We start from the raw sequence: 19,262 nt of genomic DNA on the forward strand, positions 1-19,262 counted from the left end.
ACACACACACACACACACACAGACACACACACACACACAGAGGTAAGAAACAACCCTAAACAACTTCTGTGTTAATGCCATCTTCTGACCTGTGTCTGACCTGTGTGTGTGTGTGTGTGTGTGTGTAGTTCTGGCGGAGCCTGCACGGCGGCAGCATTTCTGAGGGAGTTTGTGACGGCCCCTCATTGGGCGCACCTGGACATCGCCGGGGTGATGACCAATAAGGACGAGGTACGGTAGTCTTCTGGAACATTGATCTTAGAACGGTTTGATTTTTTAAAATGTATTTTACCAGGTTGGTCTCATTGAGATTAAACATCTTTTGCAAAAGAGACCAGGCCAAAATAGCAGCACACAAAGTTTAAAACATGTACAACATAAAACACTGTGGTCCTCTGTAGCTCAGCTGGTAGAGCACGGCGCTTGTAACGCCAGGGTAGTGGGTTCGATCCCCGGGACCACCCATACGTAAAAATGTATGCACACATGACTGTAAGTCGCTTTGGATAAAAGCGTCTGCTAAATGGCATATTATTATTATTATTATTATTATTATTATTATTATTATTATTACAGTTTAAAGTTTGACTTTTGGGGAAAATGCTAAAATAAAGGCTTTTAACTGTAGAACTGATCAATGCACCATCACACCAGGTCAGTGAATCCTAACTGTAGAACTGATCAATGCACCATCACACCAGGTCAGTGAATCCTTCAAAACTAAAACAAACGGATGAAGAAGATATTTGGCTACAGAAGACGTTTCTTACTGATCTCTACAGCTTCCTGTGAAATGACGTCAGCAAATACTGGAGGAGTTACTGGCCAGCTACAGTGGCTAGCTAAGCTAACGAACTAGCTACATCACATCAACACATACTGGAGGAGTTACTGGCTAGCTACAGTGGCTAGCTAAGCTAACGAACTAGCTACATCACATACTGGAGGAGTTACTGGCTAGCTACAGTGGCTAGCTAAGCTAACGAACTAGCTACATCACATCAACACATACTGGAGGAGTTACTGGCTAGCTACAGTGGCTAGCTAAGCTAACGAACTAGCTACGACACATCAACTCATACTGGAGGAGTTACTGGCTAGCTACAGTGGCTAGCTAAGCTAACGAACTAGCTACGACACATCAACTCATACTGGAGGAGTTACTGGCTAGCTACAGTGGCTAGCTTAGCTAACGAACTAGCTACAGCACATCAACTCATACTGGAGGAGTTACTGGAAGACTAGGAAGTCTCAAGGTTTTGCTCGCCTGAGGTAGAGTATCTTATGATAAGATGTAGACCACACTATTTACCAAGAGAGTTTTCATCTATATTTTTCATAGCTGTCTATTTACCACCACAAACCAATGCTGGCATTAAGATTGCACTGAATGAGTTGTACAAGGCCATTAATCAACAGGAAAACGCTCATCCAGATGCAGCGCTCCTAGTAGCCGGGGACTTTAATGCAGGGAAACTTAAATCCGTTCTACCTCATTTCTACCAGCATGTTAAATGTGCAACCAGAGGGGAAAAAACTCTAGACCACCTTTACTCCACACACAGAGACGCATACAAAGCTCTCCCTCGCCCTCCATTTGGCAAATCTGACCATAACTCTATCCTCCTGATTCCTGCTTATAAGCAAAAACTGAAGCAGGAAGCACCAGTGATTCGGCTAATAAAAAAGTGGTCAGATGACGCAGATGCTAAGCTACAGGACTGTTTTGCTAGCACAGACTGGAACATGTTCCGGGATTCTTCAGACAGCATTGAGGAGTACACCACATCAGTCACTGGCTTCATCAATAAGTGCATCGATGATGTCGTCCCCACAGTGACCGTACGTACATACCCCAACCAGAAGCCATGGATTACAGGAAACATCCGCACTGAGCTAAAGGGTAGAGCTGCCGCTTTCAAGGAACGGGACTCTAACCCGGACGCTTATAAGAAATCCCGCTATGACCTCCGACGAACCATCAAACAGGCAAAGAGTCAATACAGGTCTAAGATTGAATCATACTACACTGGCTCTGACGCTCGTCGGATGTGGCAGGGCTTGAAAACTATTACAGACTACAAAGGGAAGCACAGCCGCGAGCTGCCCAGTGACACAAGCCTACCAGACGAGCTAAACCACTTCTATGCTCGCTTCGAGGCAAGCAACACTGAAGCATGCATGAGAGCACCAGCTGTTCCGGACGACTATGTGATCACGCTCTCCGTAGCCGATGTGAGTAAGACTTTTAAGCAGGTCAACATTCACAAGGCCGCAGGGCCAGACGGATTACCAGGACGTGTACTCCGAGCATGTGCTGACCAACTGGCAAGTGTCTTCACTGACATTTTCAACATGTCCCTGACTGAGTCTGTAATACCAACATGTTTCAAGCAGACCACCATAGTCCCCGTGCCCAAGAACTCTAAGATAACCTGCCTAAATGACTACCGACCCGTAGCACTGACGTCTGTAGCCATGAAGTGCTTTGAAAGACTGGTCATGGCTCACATCAACAGCATAATCCCAGAAACCCTAGACCCACTCCAATTTGCATACCGCCCCAACAGATCCACAGATGATGCAATCTCTATCGCACTCCACACTGCCCTTTCCCACCTGGACAAGAGGAACACCTACGTGAGAATGCTATTCATTGACTACAGCTCAGCATTCAACACCATAGTGCCCTCAAAGCTCATCACTAAGCTAAGGATCCTGGGACTAAACACCTCCCTCTGCAACTGGATCCTGGACTTCCTGACGGGCCGCCCCCAGGTGGTAAGGGTAGGTAACAACACATCTGCCACACTGATCCTCAACACGGGGGCCCCTCAGGGGTGCGTGCTCAGTCCCCTCCTGTACTCTCTGTTCACCCATGACTGCATGGCCAGGCACGACTCCAACACCATCATTAAGTTTGCCGACGACACAACAGTGGTAGGCCTGATCACCGACAACGATGAGACAGCCTATAGGGAGGAGGTCAGAGATCTGGCCGTGTGGTGCCAGGACAACAACCTCTCCCTCAACGTGACCAAGACAAAGGAGATGATTGTGGACTACAGGAAAAAAAAGAGGACTGAGCACGCCCCCATTCTCATCGACGGGGCTGTAGTGGAACAGGTTGAGAGCTTCAAGTTCCTTGGTGTCCACATCACCAACGAACTATCATGGTCCAAACACACCAAGACAGTCGTGAAGAGGGCACGACAAAGCCTATTCCCATTCAGGAGACTAAAAAGATTTGGCATGGGTCCTCAGATCCTCAAAAAATTCTACAGCTGCACCATCGAGAGCATCCTGACTGGTTGCATCACCGCCTGGTATGGCAACTGCTTGGCCTCTGACCGCAAGGCACTACAGAGGGTAGTGCGTACGGCCCAGTACATCACTGGGGCAAAGCTCCCTTCCATCCAGGACCTCTATACCAGGCGGTGTCAGAGGAAGGCCCTCAAAATTGTCAAAGACTCCAGTCACCCTAGTCATAGACTGTTCTCTCTGCTACCGCACGGCAAGCGGTACCGGAGTGCCAAGTCTAGGTCCAAAAGACTTCTCAACAGCTTCTACCCCCAAGCCATAAGACTCCTGAACAGCTAATCATGGCTACCCGGACTATTTGCACTGCCCCCCCACCCCATCCTTTTTACGCTGCTGCTACTCTGTTAAGTATTTATGCATAGTCACTTTAACTCTACCCACATGTACATATTACCTCAACTACCTCAACTAGCCGGTGCCCCCGCACATTGACTATGCAACGGTACCCCCCTGTATATATAGCCTCCCTACTGTCACTTTATTCTATTGTATATATAGCCTCCCTACTGTCACTTTATTTTTACTTCTGCTCTTTTTTTCTCAACACTTTTTTGTTGTTGTTTTATTCTTACTTTTTTGTTTAAAATAAATGCACTGTTGGTTAAGGGCTGTAAGTAAGCATTTCACTGTAATGTCTGCACCTGTTGTATTCGGCGCATGTGACCAATAAAATTTGATTTGATTTGATTTGACTGGCTAGCTACAGTGGCTAGCTTAGCTAATGAACTAGCTACGGCACATCAACTCATACTGGAGGAGTTACTGGCTAGCTACAGTGGCTAGCTTAGCTAACGAACTAGCTACGACACATCAACACATACTGGAGGAGTTACTGGCTAGCTACAGTGGCTAGCTAAGCTAACGAACTAGCTACATCACATCAACACATACTGGAGGAGTTACTGGCTAGCTACAGTGGCTAGCTAAGCTAACGAACTAGCTACATCACATCAACACATACTGGAGGAGTTACTGGCTAGCTACAGTGGCTAGCTAAGCTAACGAACTAGCTACGACACATCAACTCATACTGAAGGAGTTACTGGCCAGCTACAGTGGCTAGCTTAGCTAACGAACTAGCTACGACACATCAACACATACTGGAGGAGTTCATGGCTAGCTAAGCTAACGAACTAGCTATGTCGGTCGCGGCGCGCATGATCAGAATGACACATCGATGAACCACCAAAGGCACACCCCATTTCTGTTTGAAAATTGAGAAAGAGGCGGAGTTGGACCGTTTTTTTGTGCCCAAAGTCGACCTTTAAAAACATCAGTTGAACAGCTACAACTGCTTCTGATAGTGTTCTAGAACCATGATCACTTCTGTTAGTGTTCTAGAACCAGGATGATCAGAACCGCGTTAGTCTTTTAGAACCATGATGATCAGAACTGTTTCGGAACAGACTGAATGTTCTGTAAGGGGGACGGGTTGGATTGCTGAGAGACACTGGCTGTTTTCCTGCTAGACATTAACAATACACTTTGTTTCTCTTTTTAGATTCTCTCTCTTGCTCCTTTCTCGCTCACTGTTTGTGTCTGTCTGTTTGTCTCTCTCCAGGTTCCCTACCTGAAGAAAGGAATGTCTGGACGACCGACACGAACGCTGGTGGAGTTCGCTGCTGGACTGGCCAACCAAGCCTGAAGAGAGAGAGACCACACAGACACACACTGAGCTGGCTGAAGAAGGATTATTCTGTAGAGACAGAGACTGTGGTACCGTGAAGAATCACAGACTACATCCCAAATAGCACCCTATTCCCTATCTGGTGCACTACCCCATAGGAGTCTGGTCAAAAGTAGTGCACTAAATAGACATCAGGGCTGTGAAGCATTTGGCCCGCGAGCCCATTCAGTCCGGCCTGCGGGTGGTTTGATGATCTTAATGGACATTGAAATGACAAAAACCAACTGGAAACTGTAGAATTGATAATGGACCTACATTTATAGTCTCTTCACTCTGTCCAGCTTGATAACAGTCATTTATAGTCTCTTCCCTCTGTCCAGCTTGATAACAGTCATTTATAGTCTCTTCACTCTGTCCAGCTTGATAACAGTCATTTATAGTCTCTTCCCTCTGTCCAGCTTGATAACAGTCATTTATAGTCTCTTCACTCTGTCCAGCTTGATAACAGTCATTTATAGTCTCTTCACTCTGTCCAGCTTGATAACAGTCATTTATAGTCTCTTCCCTCTGTCCAGCTTGATAAGTCATTTATAGTCTCTTCACTCTGTCCAGCTTGATAACAGTCATGTATAGTCTCTTCACTCTGTCCAGCTTGATAACAGTCATCAAAATGAAAGCTAGACAGGGAACATACACAATTCCAAAAGCCTTGGATGGACAATTTTTTAGCAAACTTTGACGGCCATGAAATATAATGAATTTTAAGTGCAGGCCTCGGTGAAGGGCAAAATGAGTTTCACACCTGCTGCCCTATGTAGTGTACTACCCATAGGACTGTGGTCAAAAGTAGTGCACTATATAGGCAATAGGGTGTCATTTGGGATGTACTCTGAGTCATCTGGTAGTAGCCTGCTGTGGATAGAGGGTTGAAGAGGACATTTCCACCCCCCCGGGCCACAGCACTAGCAACTAAGCCTAGTTTATAGCCTACATACGAACTCATTGAGAAACTGCATTTTCATGTAAATGGACAATAAAGTGTGTTGTATCCTACCCTTACAAAAAGGATTGCAGTATAACTGCAGTATGTTGCAAATACTGCGTCCAAAATACCACAGTCGACTGCACTTTTACGGCAATCTTTTTTTTTGTGAGTGTAACTAGAAGTAGCTATGCAAAATGTTGTTGCGTAGCAACACGACGCAGCCCCGCCATTTATACCTGGATGGCCATTTTGCGTAGCGTTCTTGCGTTGCATACGTAGAGTAAAAACTAGGCTTCAGTGTCTTTTTTTTTTTTTTAGTCATTTAGCAGACGCTCTTATCCAGAGCGACTTACAGGAGCAATTAGGGTTAAGTGCCTTGCTTAAGGGTACATCGACAGATTTTTCACCTAGTCGGCTCGGGGATTAGAACCAGCGACCTTTCGGTTACTGGCACAACGCTCTTACCCACTAAGCTACCTGCCGCCCCGTGTCAGTCAGGAAACAAACCGGTAGTAGTGGGAGAAACTCCTATACTGAAGTTGGTATGCACTTCTGCAGACAAAAACTGTAAAATAGTTTTGCCAATATTATCATGTAATTTAAATAAAACACCAATAAAACTATATTTTGGATCAATTTGCCTGTCTTGTATCCTCATTATAATGTTATAACTGCATGTCAATTACAATTTGCTTTACTTGCTAAAATTGTATTTGAATAAAACCTTACTTTTTTTATAGTCATTTAGTAGAAGCTATCAAATTCGTCAGCCAGTGTGGCATGTACTGAGCATTGCGTGCAGCGGCCTCACGGACCGGTACAGACAAACCATCCAAGATGTCTTCCTCCATGGGCAGCGGGATGTTCCCCGGCCAGCAGCCCGCTGGTCCTCACCCTGTCGGCGGCCCGGGTCAGCCGGGACTACTGCCCGGAGGAGCTCCAGGGAACAGGGTCCAGGGCCCCAACACTCTGGTAGACGACCTGGAGGCTTCTTTCGAGGTACGAGAGCGACTACTCTGCTGTCCCGGTGTGATGCTAGCTAGCCTAGCCAGCCGTGGTATAGCTAACGTAATGATGCTAGCTAGCCTAGCCAGCCGTGGTATAGCTAACGTAGTGATGCTAGCTAGCCTAGCCAGCCGTGGTATAGCTAACGTAATGATGCTAGCTAGCTAGCCTAGCCAGCCGTGGTATAGCTAACGTAGTGATGCTAGCTAACGCACCACACTGTTTGTCTACTAACTAGATAGCGCTAGCTGACTGCTAACCAAAGATACTTATGTCTGTGGTTACTGCCCAGTATGTCAGCTAGTTACAAAGCTACCGTTCTTTTGAAAATGTAACCAGCTACCTTAAATGAAGCATAGCCTTTGGACTGTCTGGCGTTACCGAAGCCAGGTAACGTTAAGTAGTTAGCTAACGTTAGTTACATTGTGTCTGCAGGCATGCTCTGCGTCTAATGCTTTGCTATGCTATGCTGGGTTGCCTGGACACATAATTAGCGCGTTTAAATGTAGCTAAATGTAAGTGCTAGCAGCGAACTGTTAACCCAGTTGTCTTGTGTCAGCAGGCTTGCTTTGCTTCCCTAGTAAGTCAAGACTACGTGAACGGAACCGACCAGGAAGAAATTCGGACAGGTGAGACCAGTAAAGCTAACGGCCCAAATGGCACCCTATTCCCAGACGAGCTCCTAGGTGACCAACAAACATCCTCCCACCAGGATAGCTACAGGGTATGCATGGTTTTGCTCCAGCCCTGTTCTAACACACCTGATTTAGCCAATCAGGGTCCAGATGAGCAGCTTGTTGGTGGAATCAGGTGTTTTACAGCGGGGCTGCAGCAAAAGCCTGCACACCCAGTAACTCAGGAGGAGGAGGAGGAGGAGGGTTGGCCAGCCTTGGGGAAGTTAGCTAGTTGCATTGTAAACAGTTTGAAACACATTCATATTTCATCACTTTGCTTATCTAGCTACAGTTACCTGACTTGCATGTCTGTCTCTCTAACCAGTCTGTCTTGCTAACCTGTCTGTTTCTCTAGCTGTCTCTGTGTCTGTCTGTCTCTAACCTACCTGTCTGTCTCCCCAGGTGTGGATCAGTGTATTCAGAAGTTTCTGGATGTTGCCAGACAGACAGAATGTTTCTTCCTGCAGAAGCGTCTTCAGCTATCAGTCCAGAAACCTGAGCAGGTGGTCAAAGAGGTAGGTGATAGTGTACACCAGGGGTATTCAAATCTTACCCTACCAGCCTTTCTGTTCTACCAGATCATTTAATAGCACCCACCTGGTGTCTCGGGTCTAAATCAGTCCCTGATTAGAGGGGAAGAGTGACTGGTGTCTCGGGTCTAAATTAGTCCCTGATTAGAGAGGAAGAATGGGAGAAAAACACCAGTGGAACTGGCTTCTAGTTCCAGATTTGAATTTGATGGCTCATGATGGAGGAGGGTGAAGTCGCCCCTAGATGCTGATCTGGGGTCAGTGTTACATTTCCCCCACTAATGGATAATGTTAGGATTGGGGGAGGAGAAGCTGATTCTAGATCTGGGGTCAGTGTTTCATTTCCCCCACTAATGGATAAGGTTAGGATTGGGGGAGGAGAAGCTGATTCTAGATCTGGGGTCAGTGTTTCATTTCCCCCACTAATGGTTAATGTTAGGATTGGGGGAGGTGAAGCTGATTCTAGATCTGGGGTCAGTGTTTCATTTCCCCCACTAATGGTTAATGTTAGGATTGGGGGAGGTGAAGCTGATTCTAGATCTGGGGTCAGTGTTTCATTTCCCCCACTAATGGTTAATGTTAGGATTGGGGGAGGTGAAGCTGATTCTAGATCTGGGGTCAGTGTTTCATTTCCCCCACTAATGGATAAGGTTAGTATTGGGGGAGGAGAAGCTGATTCTAGATCTGGGGTCAGTGTTACATTTCCCCCACTAATGGTTAATATTAGGATTGGGGGAGGTGAAGCTGATTCTAGATCTGTACAAAGGGGAAAATGCACCCTGGAGCTCTATGTATGGGGGGCCTTCACCAGTATAGTGATATTCTGGTGTTAGGACGGCCACCCACCGCTATTAACAGCTGATCCATCTCTCCTCCCTCTTTCTCCTCTCCTCTCTCCCCCTCTCCCTACCTCTCCTCTCTCACTACCTCTCCTCTCTCCCTACCTCTCCACTCTCCCTCCCTCTCTCCTCTCTCCCTACCTCTCCACTCTCCCTCCCTCTCTCCCCTCTCCCTACCTCTCCTCCCTCCCTCTCCTCTCTCTCTCCCTCCCTCTCCTCTCCTCCCCTCCCTCCCTCTTCCTACCTCTGCTCTCTCCCTACCTCTCTCCCTCCCCCTCCCTCTCTCTCTCCCTCCCCCTCCCTCTCTCTCTCTCCCTCCCTCTCTCTCTCCCTTCCTCTCTCCCTACCTCCCTCTCTCCTCTCTCCTTACCTCTCCTCTCTCCCTACCTCTCCTCTCTCCCTCCCTCTCTCCCTCCCTCCCTCTCCTCTCTCCCTACCGCTCCTCTCTCCCTCCCTCTCTCCTCTCTCCCTACCTCTCCCTACCTCTCTCCCTACCTCTCCTCTCTCCCTTCCTCTCTCCCTACCTCTCCTCTCTCCCTCCCTCCCTCTCCTCTCTCCCTACCTCTCCTCTCTCCCTACCTCTCCTCTCTCCCTACCTCTCCTCTCTCCCTCCCTCTCTCTCTCCCTCCCTCTCTCTCTCCCTCCCTCTCCTCTCTCCCTCCCTCTCTCCCTACCTCTCCTCTCTCCCTACCTCTCCTCTCTCCCTACCTCTCCTCTCTCCCTACCTCTCCTCTCTCCCTCCCTCTCTCCTCTCTCCCTACCTCTCCTCTCTCCCTCCCTCCCTCTCCTCTCTCCCTACCTCTCCTCTCTCCCTACCTCTCCTCTCTCCCTCCCTCTCTCTCTCCCTCCCTCTCTCCCTACCTCTCCTCTCTCCCTCCCTCTCCTCTCTCCCTACCTCTCTCCTCTCTCCCTACCTCTCTCCCTCTCCTCTCTCCCTCCCTCTCCTCTCTCCCTACCTCTCCTCTCTCCCTCCCTCTCTCCCTCCCTCTCTCCCTCCCTCTCTCCTCTCTCCCTCCCTCTCTCCCTCCCTCTCTCCTCTCCTCTCTCCCTCTCTCCCTCCCTCTCCTCTCTCCCTCTCCAGGATGTGTCTGAGCTGCGGAATGAACTCCAGAGGAAAGAGCTGCTGGTCCAGAAACACCTGTCTAAGCTTCACCACTGGCAGCAGGTACGTCCTCTCTCCTCCGTGACCCGGGCAACCGATAAGTGGTTGAGGAGTCTGTACATTTGTTAGTAGGCAAACGGAAGATGGTCCTCCCCTCCTCGATAGCATCCTTTTGGCGAGGAAGCACAAGTGTATCCTACATGAGTCCTTCACGGAAGAGTTTGGAAATCTGCCGCACCCCCTTTTTCGAAAGGAGGCGAGAGAAGACTGAGGAGAGAGGACACAGGAGCAAATCTAATTGAGAAAAGCCCATGGTCTACTTCGCTGGCACAGTCCCGCCTTTCCCGCATCACTTCCTGGATCCAGTCTCATACTTTTTTTTAATGGGCTTCAAGATTATAGCATACAATTCATGAAAATGTGGTAATTTTTAAGATGTATATGAAATTCTATTTGTATATACAGTACCAGTCAAAAGTTTGGACACACCTACTAGGGTGTGTCTTTATTTTTACTATTTTCTACATTGTATAATAATAGTGAAGACATCAAAACTATGAAATAACACATATGGAATCATGTAGGAACCAAAAAAGGGTTAAACAAATCAAAGTATATTTTATATTTGAGATTCTTCAAAGTAGCCACCCTTTGCCTTGATGTCATCTGATGCAGCACTCCATCACTCTCCTTCTTGGTAAAATAGCCCTTACACAGCCTGGAGGTGTGTTGGGTCATTGTGCTGTTGAAAAACAAATGATTGTCCCACTAAGCCCAAACCAGATGGGATGGTGTATCGCTGCAGAATGATGTGGTAGCCATGCTGGTTAAGTGTGCCTTGAATTCTAAATAAATCACAGACAGTGTCACCAGCAAAGCACCGCCACACCATCACACCACCTCCTCCATGCTTTACGGTGGGAAATACACATGCGGAGATCATCCGTTCATCTACTCTGCATCTCACAAAGACACTGCGGTTGGAACAAAAAATCTCACATTTTGACTCATCAGACCAAAGGACAGATTTCCCACAGTCTAATGTCCATTGCTCGTGTATCTTAGTACAAGCAAGTCTCTTCTTATTATTGGTGTCCTTTTAGTAGTGGTTTCTTTACAGCAATTCGACCATGAAGGCCTGATTCACACAGTCCCCTCTGAACAGTTGATGTTGAGATGTGTCTGTTACTTGAACTCTGTGAAGCATTTATTTGGGCTGCAATCTGAGGCTGGTAACTCTAATGAACTTATCCTCTGCAGCAGAGGTAACTCTGGGTCTTCCTTTCCTGTGGCGGTCCTCATGAGAGCCAGTTTCATCATAGCTCTTGATGGTTTTTGCGACTGCACTTGAAGAAACTTTCCGGATTGACTGACCTTCATGTCTTAAAGTAATGATGGACTGTCGTTTCTCTTTGCTTATTTGAGCTGTTCTTGCCATAATATGGACTTGGTCTTTTACCAAATATGGCTTTCTTCTGTATACCACCCCTACCTTGTCACAACTGATTGGCTCAAACGCATTAAGAAGGAAAGAAATTCCACAAATGTAACTTTTTAAGAAGGCACACCTGTTAATTGAAATATATTCCAGGTGACTACCTCATCAAGCTGGTTGAGAGAATGCCAAGAGTGTGCAAAGCTGTCATCAAGGCAAAGGGTGGCGATCTTAAAGAATCTCAAATATAAAATATATTTTGATTTGTTTAACACTTTGTTGGTTACTACATGATTCCATATGTGTTATTTCATAGTTTTGATGTCTTCACTATTATTCTACAATGTAGAAAATAGTAAAAATAAAGAAAAAGAAAAACCCTTGAATGAGTAGGTGTGTCCAACCTTTTGACTGGTACTGTATGTGTTATAATAACGTGTATGTAGGTTCTTGAGGATGTCAGGTCCAGCATCATGATAACATGTCTGTAGTTAATATAATGTATGTAGGTTCTGGAGGATGTCAGGTCCAGCATCATGATAACATGTCTGTCTGTAGTTAATATAATGTCTGTACTGTCTGTAGGTTCTGGAGGATGTCAGGTCCAGCATCATGATAACATGTCTGTCTGTAGTTAATATAATGTCTGTACTGTCTGTAGGTTCTGGAGGATGTCAGTGTCCAGCATCGTAAACCGTCAGACCTCCCGCCACCTGGACCCCTGGCCTTTCTGGAACAGGCTTCTGCTAGTCTGCCCCCTGCACCACTCAAACAGACCTAACACAGGCCTCTGCTAGTCTGCCCCCTGCACCACTCAAACAGACCTAACACACACCTCCGCTAGTCTGCCCCCTGCACCACTCAAACAGACCTAACACAGGCCTCCACTAGTCTGCCCCCTGCTCCACTCAAACAGACCTAACACAGGCCTCTGCTAGTCTGCCCCCTGCTCCACTCAAACAGACCTAACACAGGCCTCCGCTAGTCTGCCCCCTGCACCACTCAAACAGACCTAACACAGGCCTCCGCTAGTCTGCCCCCTGCACCACTCAAACAGACCTAACACAGGCCTCCGCTAGTCTGCCCCCTGCACCACTCAAACAGACCTAACACAGGCCTCCGCTAGTCTGCCCCCTGCACAACTCAAACAGACCTAACACAGGCCTCCGCTAGTCTGCCCTTCGCTCCTCTCTGACGTAACACACACCTCCGCTAGTCTGCCCCCTGCACCACTCAAACAGACCTAACACAGGCCTCCGCTAGTCTGCCCCCTGCTCCACTCAAACAGACCTAACACAGGCCTCTGCTAGTCTGCCCCCTGCACCACTCAAACAGACCTAACACAGGCCTCCGCTAGTCTGCCCTTCGCTCCACTCTGACGTAACACACACCTCCGCTAGTCTGTCCTTCGCTCCTCTCTGACGTAACACACACCTCCGCTAGTCTGCCCTTCGCTCCTCTCTGACGTAACACACACCTCCGCTAGTCTGCCCTTCGCTCCTCTCTGACGTAATACACACCTCCGCTAGTCTGTCCTTCGCTCCACTCTGACGTAACACACACCTCCGCTAGTCTGTCCTTCGCTCCACTCTGACGTAACACACACCTCCGCTAGTCTGTCCTTCGCTCCACTCTGACGTAACACACACCTCCGCTAGTCTGCCCTTCGCTCCTCTCTGACGTAACACACACCTCCGCTAGTCTGTCCTTCGCTCCACTCTGACGTAACACACACCTCCGCTAGCCTGCCCTTCGGCTCCTCTCTGACGTAACACACACCTCCGCTAGTCTGTCCTTCGCTCCACTCTGACGTAACACACACCTCCACTAGTCTGTCCTTCGCTCCACTCTGACGTAACACACACCTCCGCTAGTCTGTCCTTCGCTCCACTCCAACGTAACATACACCTCTGCTAGCCTGTCCTTCGCTCCACTCTGACGTAACACACACCTCCGCTAGTCTGCCCTTCGGCTCCTCTCTGACGTAACACACACCTCCGCTAGTCTGCCCCCTGCACCACTCAAACAGACCTAACACACACCTCCGCTAGCCTGCCCTTCGCTCCTCTCTGACGTAACACACACCTCCGCTAGCCTGCCCTTCGCTCCACTCCGACTTAACACACACCTCCGCTAGCCTGTCCTTCGCTCCACTCTGACGTAACACACACCTCTCTCTCTTCCAGAGAGAACGTCATCTTTATGTTTTCTATTTGACTTGTGTAAATATTTATTTTGAGTCTGTTGTTTTGTCCTGACAGAATAAATGAGTTTGGATCGGAACACCGCCTGTTTTGTCCTGACAGAATAAATGAGTTTGGATCAGAACAACACCGGTTGTTTTGTCCAGACAGAATAAATTAGTTTGGATCAGAACAACACCGGTTGTTTTGTCCTGACAGAATAAATGAGTTTGGATCAGAATAGGTGTCAGGTGGGTTTGACTCGGCCTGGGAATGATTCACCTGTTGACTCAGTGGTTAGTAGTCAGGTGGGTTTGACTGGGAAGGATACAGTCAGGTCCATCTTGATAAAGATTAGCAAAAAAGACAAAATAAATCATTCAAATACTGAGTTATATTGTATGCTTAAAAAATGGAAAATTATACTATTTTATAATAATACAACTGCTCAGAGAAATATTTTGTTTAACAAGTAATAAAAACAATCAAAAAAAGACAGGGGTCAAAATGAAAATGAATTACCATATTGTTTTGTGCATCTTTGTCAAGGGTGCCAATGATAATGGAGGGCACTACAGTATGGACACACGTTGGTCTGACAGGGAACCAGAGAATTGGTTTATGTGATATCAGGTATGTTACTGCAGGGTTAGAACCAACGTGTGCTGCATCAGGTATGTTACTGCAGGGTTAGAACCAACATGTGCTGCATCAGGTATGTTACTGCAGGGTTAGAACCAACGTGTGCTGCATCAGGTAGGTTACTGCAGGGTTAGAACCAACGTGTGCTGCATCAGGTATGTTACTGAAGGGTTAGAACCAACGTGTGCTGCATCAGGTATGTTACTGCAGGGTTAGAACCAACGTGTGCTGCATCAGGTATGTTACTGCTGGGTTAGAACCAACGTGTGCTGCATCAGGTATGTTACTGCAGGGTTAGAACCAACACGTGCTGCATCAGGTATGTTACTGCAGGGTTAGAACCAACGTGTGCTGCATCAGGTATGTTACTGCAGGGTTAGAACCAACGCGTGCTGCATCAGGTATGTTACTGCAGGGTTAGAACCAACGTGTGCTGCATCAGGTATGTTACTGCAGGGTTAGAACCAACGTGTGCTGCATCAGGTATGTTACTGCAGGGTTAGAACCAACACGTGCTGCATCAGGTATGTTACTGCAGGGATAGAACCAACGTGTGCTGCATCAGGTATGTTACTGCAGGGATAGAACCAACGTGTGCTGCATCAGGTATGTTACTGCAGGGATAGAACCAACGTGTGCTGCATCAGGTATGTTACTGCAGGGTTAGAACCAACGTGTGCTGCATCAGGTATGTTACTGCAGGGTTAGAACCAACGCGTGCTGCATCAGGTATGTTACTGCAGGGATAGAACCAACGTGTGCTGCATCAGGTATGTTACTGCAGGGTTAGAACCAACGTGTGCTGCATCAGGTATGTTACTGCAGGGTTAGAACCAACGTGTGCTGCATCAGGTATGTTACTGCAGGGTTAGAACCAACGTGTGCTGCATCAGGTATGTTACTGCAGGGTTAGAACCAACGTGTGCACCCCTGTGGGTCTGGACTGAACAACAGGTACAAACCTCCTGTAAATACTGTGTACTCGGGAGGGAGAGGGAGACCTATGGACACACCTCTGTTACTCTGTAAAGATCACTGATTACAGCACACACACACACACACACACACACTCTCTCCTACACACACACCACACACACACACACACACTCTCCTACACACACACCACACACACACACACACACACACTCTCCTACACACACACACACACACACACACTCTCCTACACACACACCACACACACACACACACACACTCTCCTACACACACACACACACACACACACACACACACACACTCTCCTACACACACACCACACACACACACACACACTCTCCTACACACACACACACACACACACACACACACTCTCCTACACACACACCACACACACACACACACACACACTCTCCTACACACACACCACACACACACACACACACACACACACTCTCCTACACACACACCACACACACACACACACACACACTCTCCTACACACACACCACACACACACACACACACACACACACACTCTCCTACACACACACACACACACACACACTCTCCTACACACACACACTCTCCTACACACACACCACACACACACACACTCTCCTACACACTCACACACACATACCACACACACATTCTCCTACACACACACACACACACACACACACACACACACACACACACTCACACTCTCCTACACACACACACACACACACACACTCTCCTACACACACCCACCACCCCATCCTCTCCCTCCTCCTACTCTCTGTATAGCGCTCTGAGGTTATGAAAGCCCTGCTGCTCGCCGATTGGTCGTTGCTTTAGGAACTCCGCGTCTCACTATCATCACTCCATTCCCAGTGCCAATCAGAGCGCCCGCTCGGCCCCTTGACGTCAGTCTCCTCTCCCCCTCGTCCAATCAGGCTCGTAGATAATCCATGTACTTGACGCCGCACCGCAGCCTCTGGCTCAGGTAGACGGACCCACGGCTGCACCGAGGTAATATATTAAAGATATTATACTAATGTTCTTAAATCTAATCAATATCAAAACGACATTTACTTTATATTCTAACGCAGCAGGAACGTTTGCGGTCTAATGCAGACTAGAGAGGCTATAGGGTTTAATACCGACGGTTAGGTTATATGGGTCAGATGTATGGCACTGTACTGTAAAGCTTTATAAATGTATAGGTGTTGTTGACCGGACAAAATAACGGGATAATGTAGCCAACGATCAGATAAATGCACTAGGTAAGAGAAACTCGATGCGGAGAGGAGTCTACGTATCAAACCGACGCAGTTCTGAAACATTGCCAGCCTGCCCAAGGGACCCGGTGAATGTGTCGAAAGTCTTATAACTGTGTTGTTACCAATTATTGTGGAACTATATTGTTTTAGGCTATATTATTTAACTGAGTTAAGGTCTCCTGTAAAGTTGCAAGTTGATGTTTCTATAACGTCTAGTCAGGATTGTAAACGTTTACTGACATTTTTATACTAATAATCGTATAATCTGTTAATCAGACTATTATCGGACATAAGAACTGTGAGTGTGTAACATCTCGATAACATATGAATTGGTCTGGTCCAATATGGATCTCAACTCAGTATCATTGTCCTGTAGTTATGCAAGCGGTCATATTCCATACTGACGATCACTTGTCCTTATATAGGCTTTCTCATTGTCAATCTGTAGTAATAATAATAATATTTAATTTGTACACATGAATCCTTTCCCCTGTATAATTATCTGTTATCTTCTATATTTCTTGTCATTTTTGCAGTATGTTATAAAATCTCTTCTGCTATGCAGCCTTTCAGACTGTTTGGTGACCACTGATCATTCTAGGTTCTGTCCTGTCACAGTCTCTATACATTAACCCTTTCCCCTGTACATGTATTTTATATGTCCTGGTTATAGGTTCTGTCCTGTCACTGTCTCTATACATTAACCCTTTTCCCTGTATATGTATTTTATATGTCCTGGTTATAGGTTCTGTCCTGTCACAGTCTCTATACATTAACCCTTTTCCCTGTATATGTATTTTATATGACCTGGTTATAGGTTCTGTCCTGTCACTGTCTCTATACATTAACCCTTTCCCCTGTATATGTATTTTATATGTCCTGGTTATAGGTTCTGTCCTGTCACAGTCTCTATACATTAACCCTTTTCCCTGTATATGTATTTTATATGTCCTGGTTATAGGTTCTGTCCTGTCACTGTCTCTATACATTAACCCTTTCCCCGGATATGTATGTTATATGTCCTGGGTAGTCTAGGGGTTTTCCCTGTATATTTCTATATGTCCTGGTTAGTCTAGGGGTTTTCCCTGTATATTTCTATATGTCCTGGTTAGTCCAGAGGTTTTCCCTGTATATTTCTATATGTCCTGGTTAGTCTAGGGGTTTCCCCTGTATATTTATGTTATATGTCCTGGTTAGTCTAGAGGTTTTCCCCTGTATATTTACAGTGGGGAAAAAAAGTATTTAGTCAGCCACCAATTGTGCAAGTTCTCCCACTTAAAAAGATGAGAGAGGCCTGTAATTTTCATCATAGGTACACGTCAACCATGACAGACAAATTGAGATATTTTTTTCCAGAAAATCACATTGTAGGACTTTTAATGAATTTATTTGCAAATGATGGTGGAAAATAAGTATTTGGTCACCTACAAACAAGCAAGATTTCTGGCTCTCACAGACCTGTAACTTCTTCTTTAAGAGGCTCCTCTGTCCTCCACTCGTTACCTGTATTAATGGCACCTGTTTGAACTTGTTATCAGTATAAAAGACACCTGTCCACAACCTCAAACAGTCACACTCCAAACTCCACTATGGCCAAGACCAAAGAGCTGTCAAAGGACACCAGAAACAAAATTGTAGACCTGCACCAGGCTGGGAAGACTGAATCTGCAATAGGTAAGCAGCTTGGTTTGAAGAAATCAACTGTGGGAGCAATTATTAGGAAATGGAAGACATACAAGACCACTGATAATCTCCCTCGATCTGGGGCTCCACGCAAGATCTCACCCCGTGGGGTCAAAATGATCACAAGAACGGTGAGCAAAAATCCCAGAACCACACGGGGGGACCTAGTGAATGACCTGCAGAGAGCTGGGACCAAAGTAACAAAGCCTACCATCAGTAACACACTACGCCGCCAGGGACTCAAATCCTGCAGTGAAAGACGTGTCCCCCTGCTTAAGCCAGTACATGTCCAGGCCTGTCTGAAGTTTGCTAGAGTGCATTTGGATGATCCAGAAGAGGATTGGGAGAATGTCATATGGTCAGATGAAACTTTTTGGTAAAAGCTCAACTCGTCGTGTTTGGAGGACAAAGAATGCTGAGTTGCATCCAAAGAACACCATACCTACTGTGAAGCATGGGGGTGGAAACATCATGCTTTGGGGCTGTTTTTCTGCAAAGGGACCAGGACGACTGATCCGTGTAAAGGAAAGAATGAATGGGGCCATGTATCGTGAGATTTTGAGTGAAAATCTCCTTCCATCAGCAAGGGCATTGAAGATGAAACGTGGCTGGGTCTTTCAGCATGACAATGATCCCAAACACACCGCCCGGGCAACAAAGGAGTGGCTTCGTAAGAAGCATTTCAAGGTCCTGGAGTGGCCTAGCCAGTCTCCAGATCTCAACCCATAGAAAATCTTTGGAGGGAGTTGAAAGTCCGTGTTGCCCAGCGACAGCCCCAAAACATCACTGCTCTAGAGGAGATCTGCATGGAGGAATGGGCCAAAATACCAGCAACAGTGTGTGAAAACCTTGTGAAGACTTACAGAAAACGTTTGACCTGTGTCATTGCCAACAAAGGGTATATAACAATGTATTGAGAAACTTTTGTTATTGACCAAATACTTATTTTCCACCATAATTTGCAAATAAATTCATTAAAAATCCTACAATGTGATTTTCTGGATTTTTTTTTAC

At 46.7% G+C, this 19,262-nt stretch overlaps 3 protein-coding genes across 3 annotated transcripts in view; all 3 read left to right on the top strand.

Annotated features, from left to right (window-relative positions):
* Positions 1 to 6,229, top strand: part of lap3 (leucine aminopeptidase 3) — a gene marked incomplete at its 5' end in the record, with an annotated part of 33,424 nt that extends 27,195 nt beyond the window's left edge. The window contains 2 exons of the mRNA XM_084196616.1: positions 129 to 231; positions 4,883 to 6,229. Coding sequence (XP_084052742.1) covers positions 129 to 231; positions 4,883 to 4,966 — 187 coding nt within the window. The remainder of the gene's footprint in view (positions 1 to 128; positions 232 to 4,882) is intronic.
* A 481-nt stretch (positions 6,230 to 6,710) lies between these two features.
* med28 (mediator complex subunit 28) lies at positions 6,711 to 13,801 on the top strand. Its single transcript, XM_084196617.1, has 5 exons — positions 6,711 to 6,932; positions 7,501 to 7,567; positions 8,015 to 8,127; positions 10,063 to 10,146; positions 12,180 to 13,801. The coding sequence occupies exons 1-5, from the start codon at positions 6,771 to 6,773 to the stop codon at positions 12,297 to 12,299; spliced, it is 546 nt and encodes a 181-aa protein (XP_084052743.1). The 5' UTR covers positions 6,711 to 6,770; the 3' UTR covers positions 12,300 to 13,801.
* Positions 13,802 to 16,228: 2,427 nt separating this feature from the next.
* Positions 16,229 to 19,262, top strand: part of msmo1 (methylsterol monooxygenase 1) — a 14,418-nt gene continuing 11,384 nt past the window's right edge. Inside the window, exon 1 of the mRNA XM_084196618.1 lies at positions 16,229 to 16,314. The gene's annotated coding sequence lies outside the window, so the exon portion shown is untranslated. The remainder of the gene's footprint in view (positions 16,315 to 19,262) is intronic.

Source organism: Coregonus lavaretus (assembly GCF_964263955.1).
Source record: "Coregonus lavaretus genome assembly, contig: HAP1_SCAFFOLD_2793, whole genome shotgun sequence".
Taxonomy (NCBI): domain Eukaryota; kingdom Metazoa; phylum Chordata; class Actinopteri; order Salmoniformes; family Salmonidae; genus Coregonus; species Coregonus lavaretus.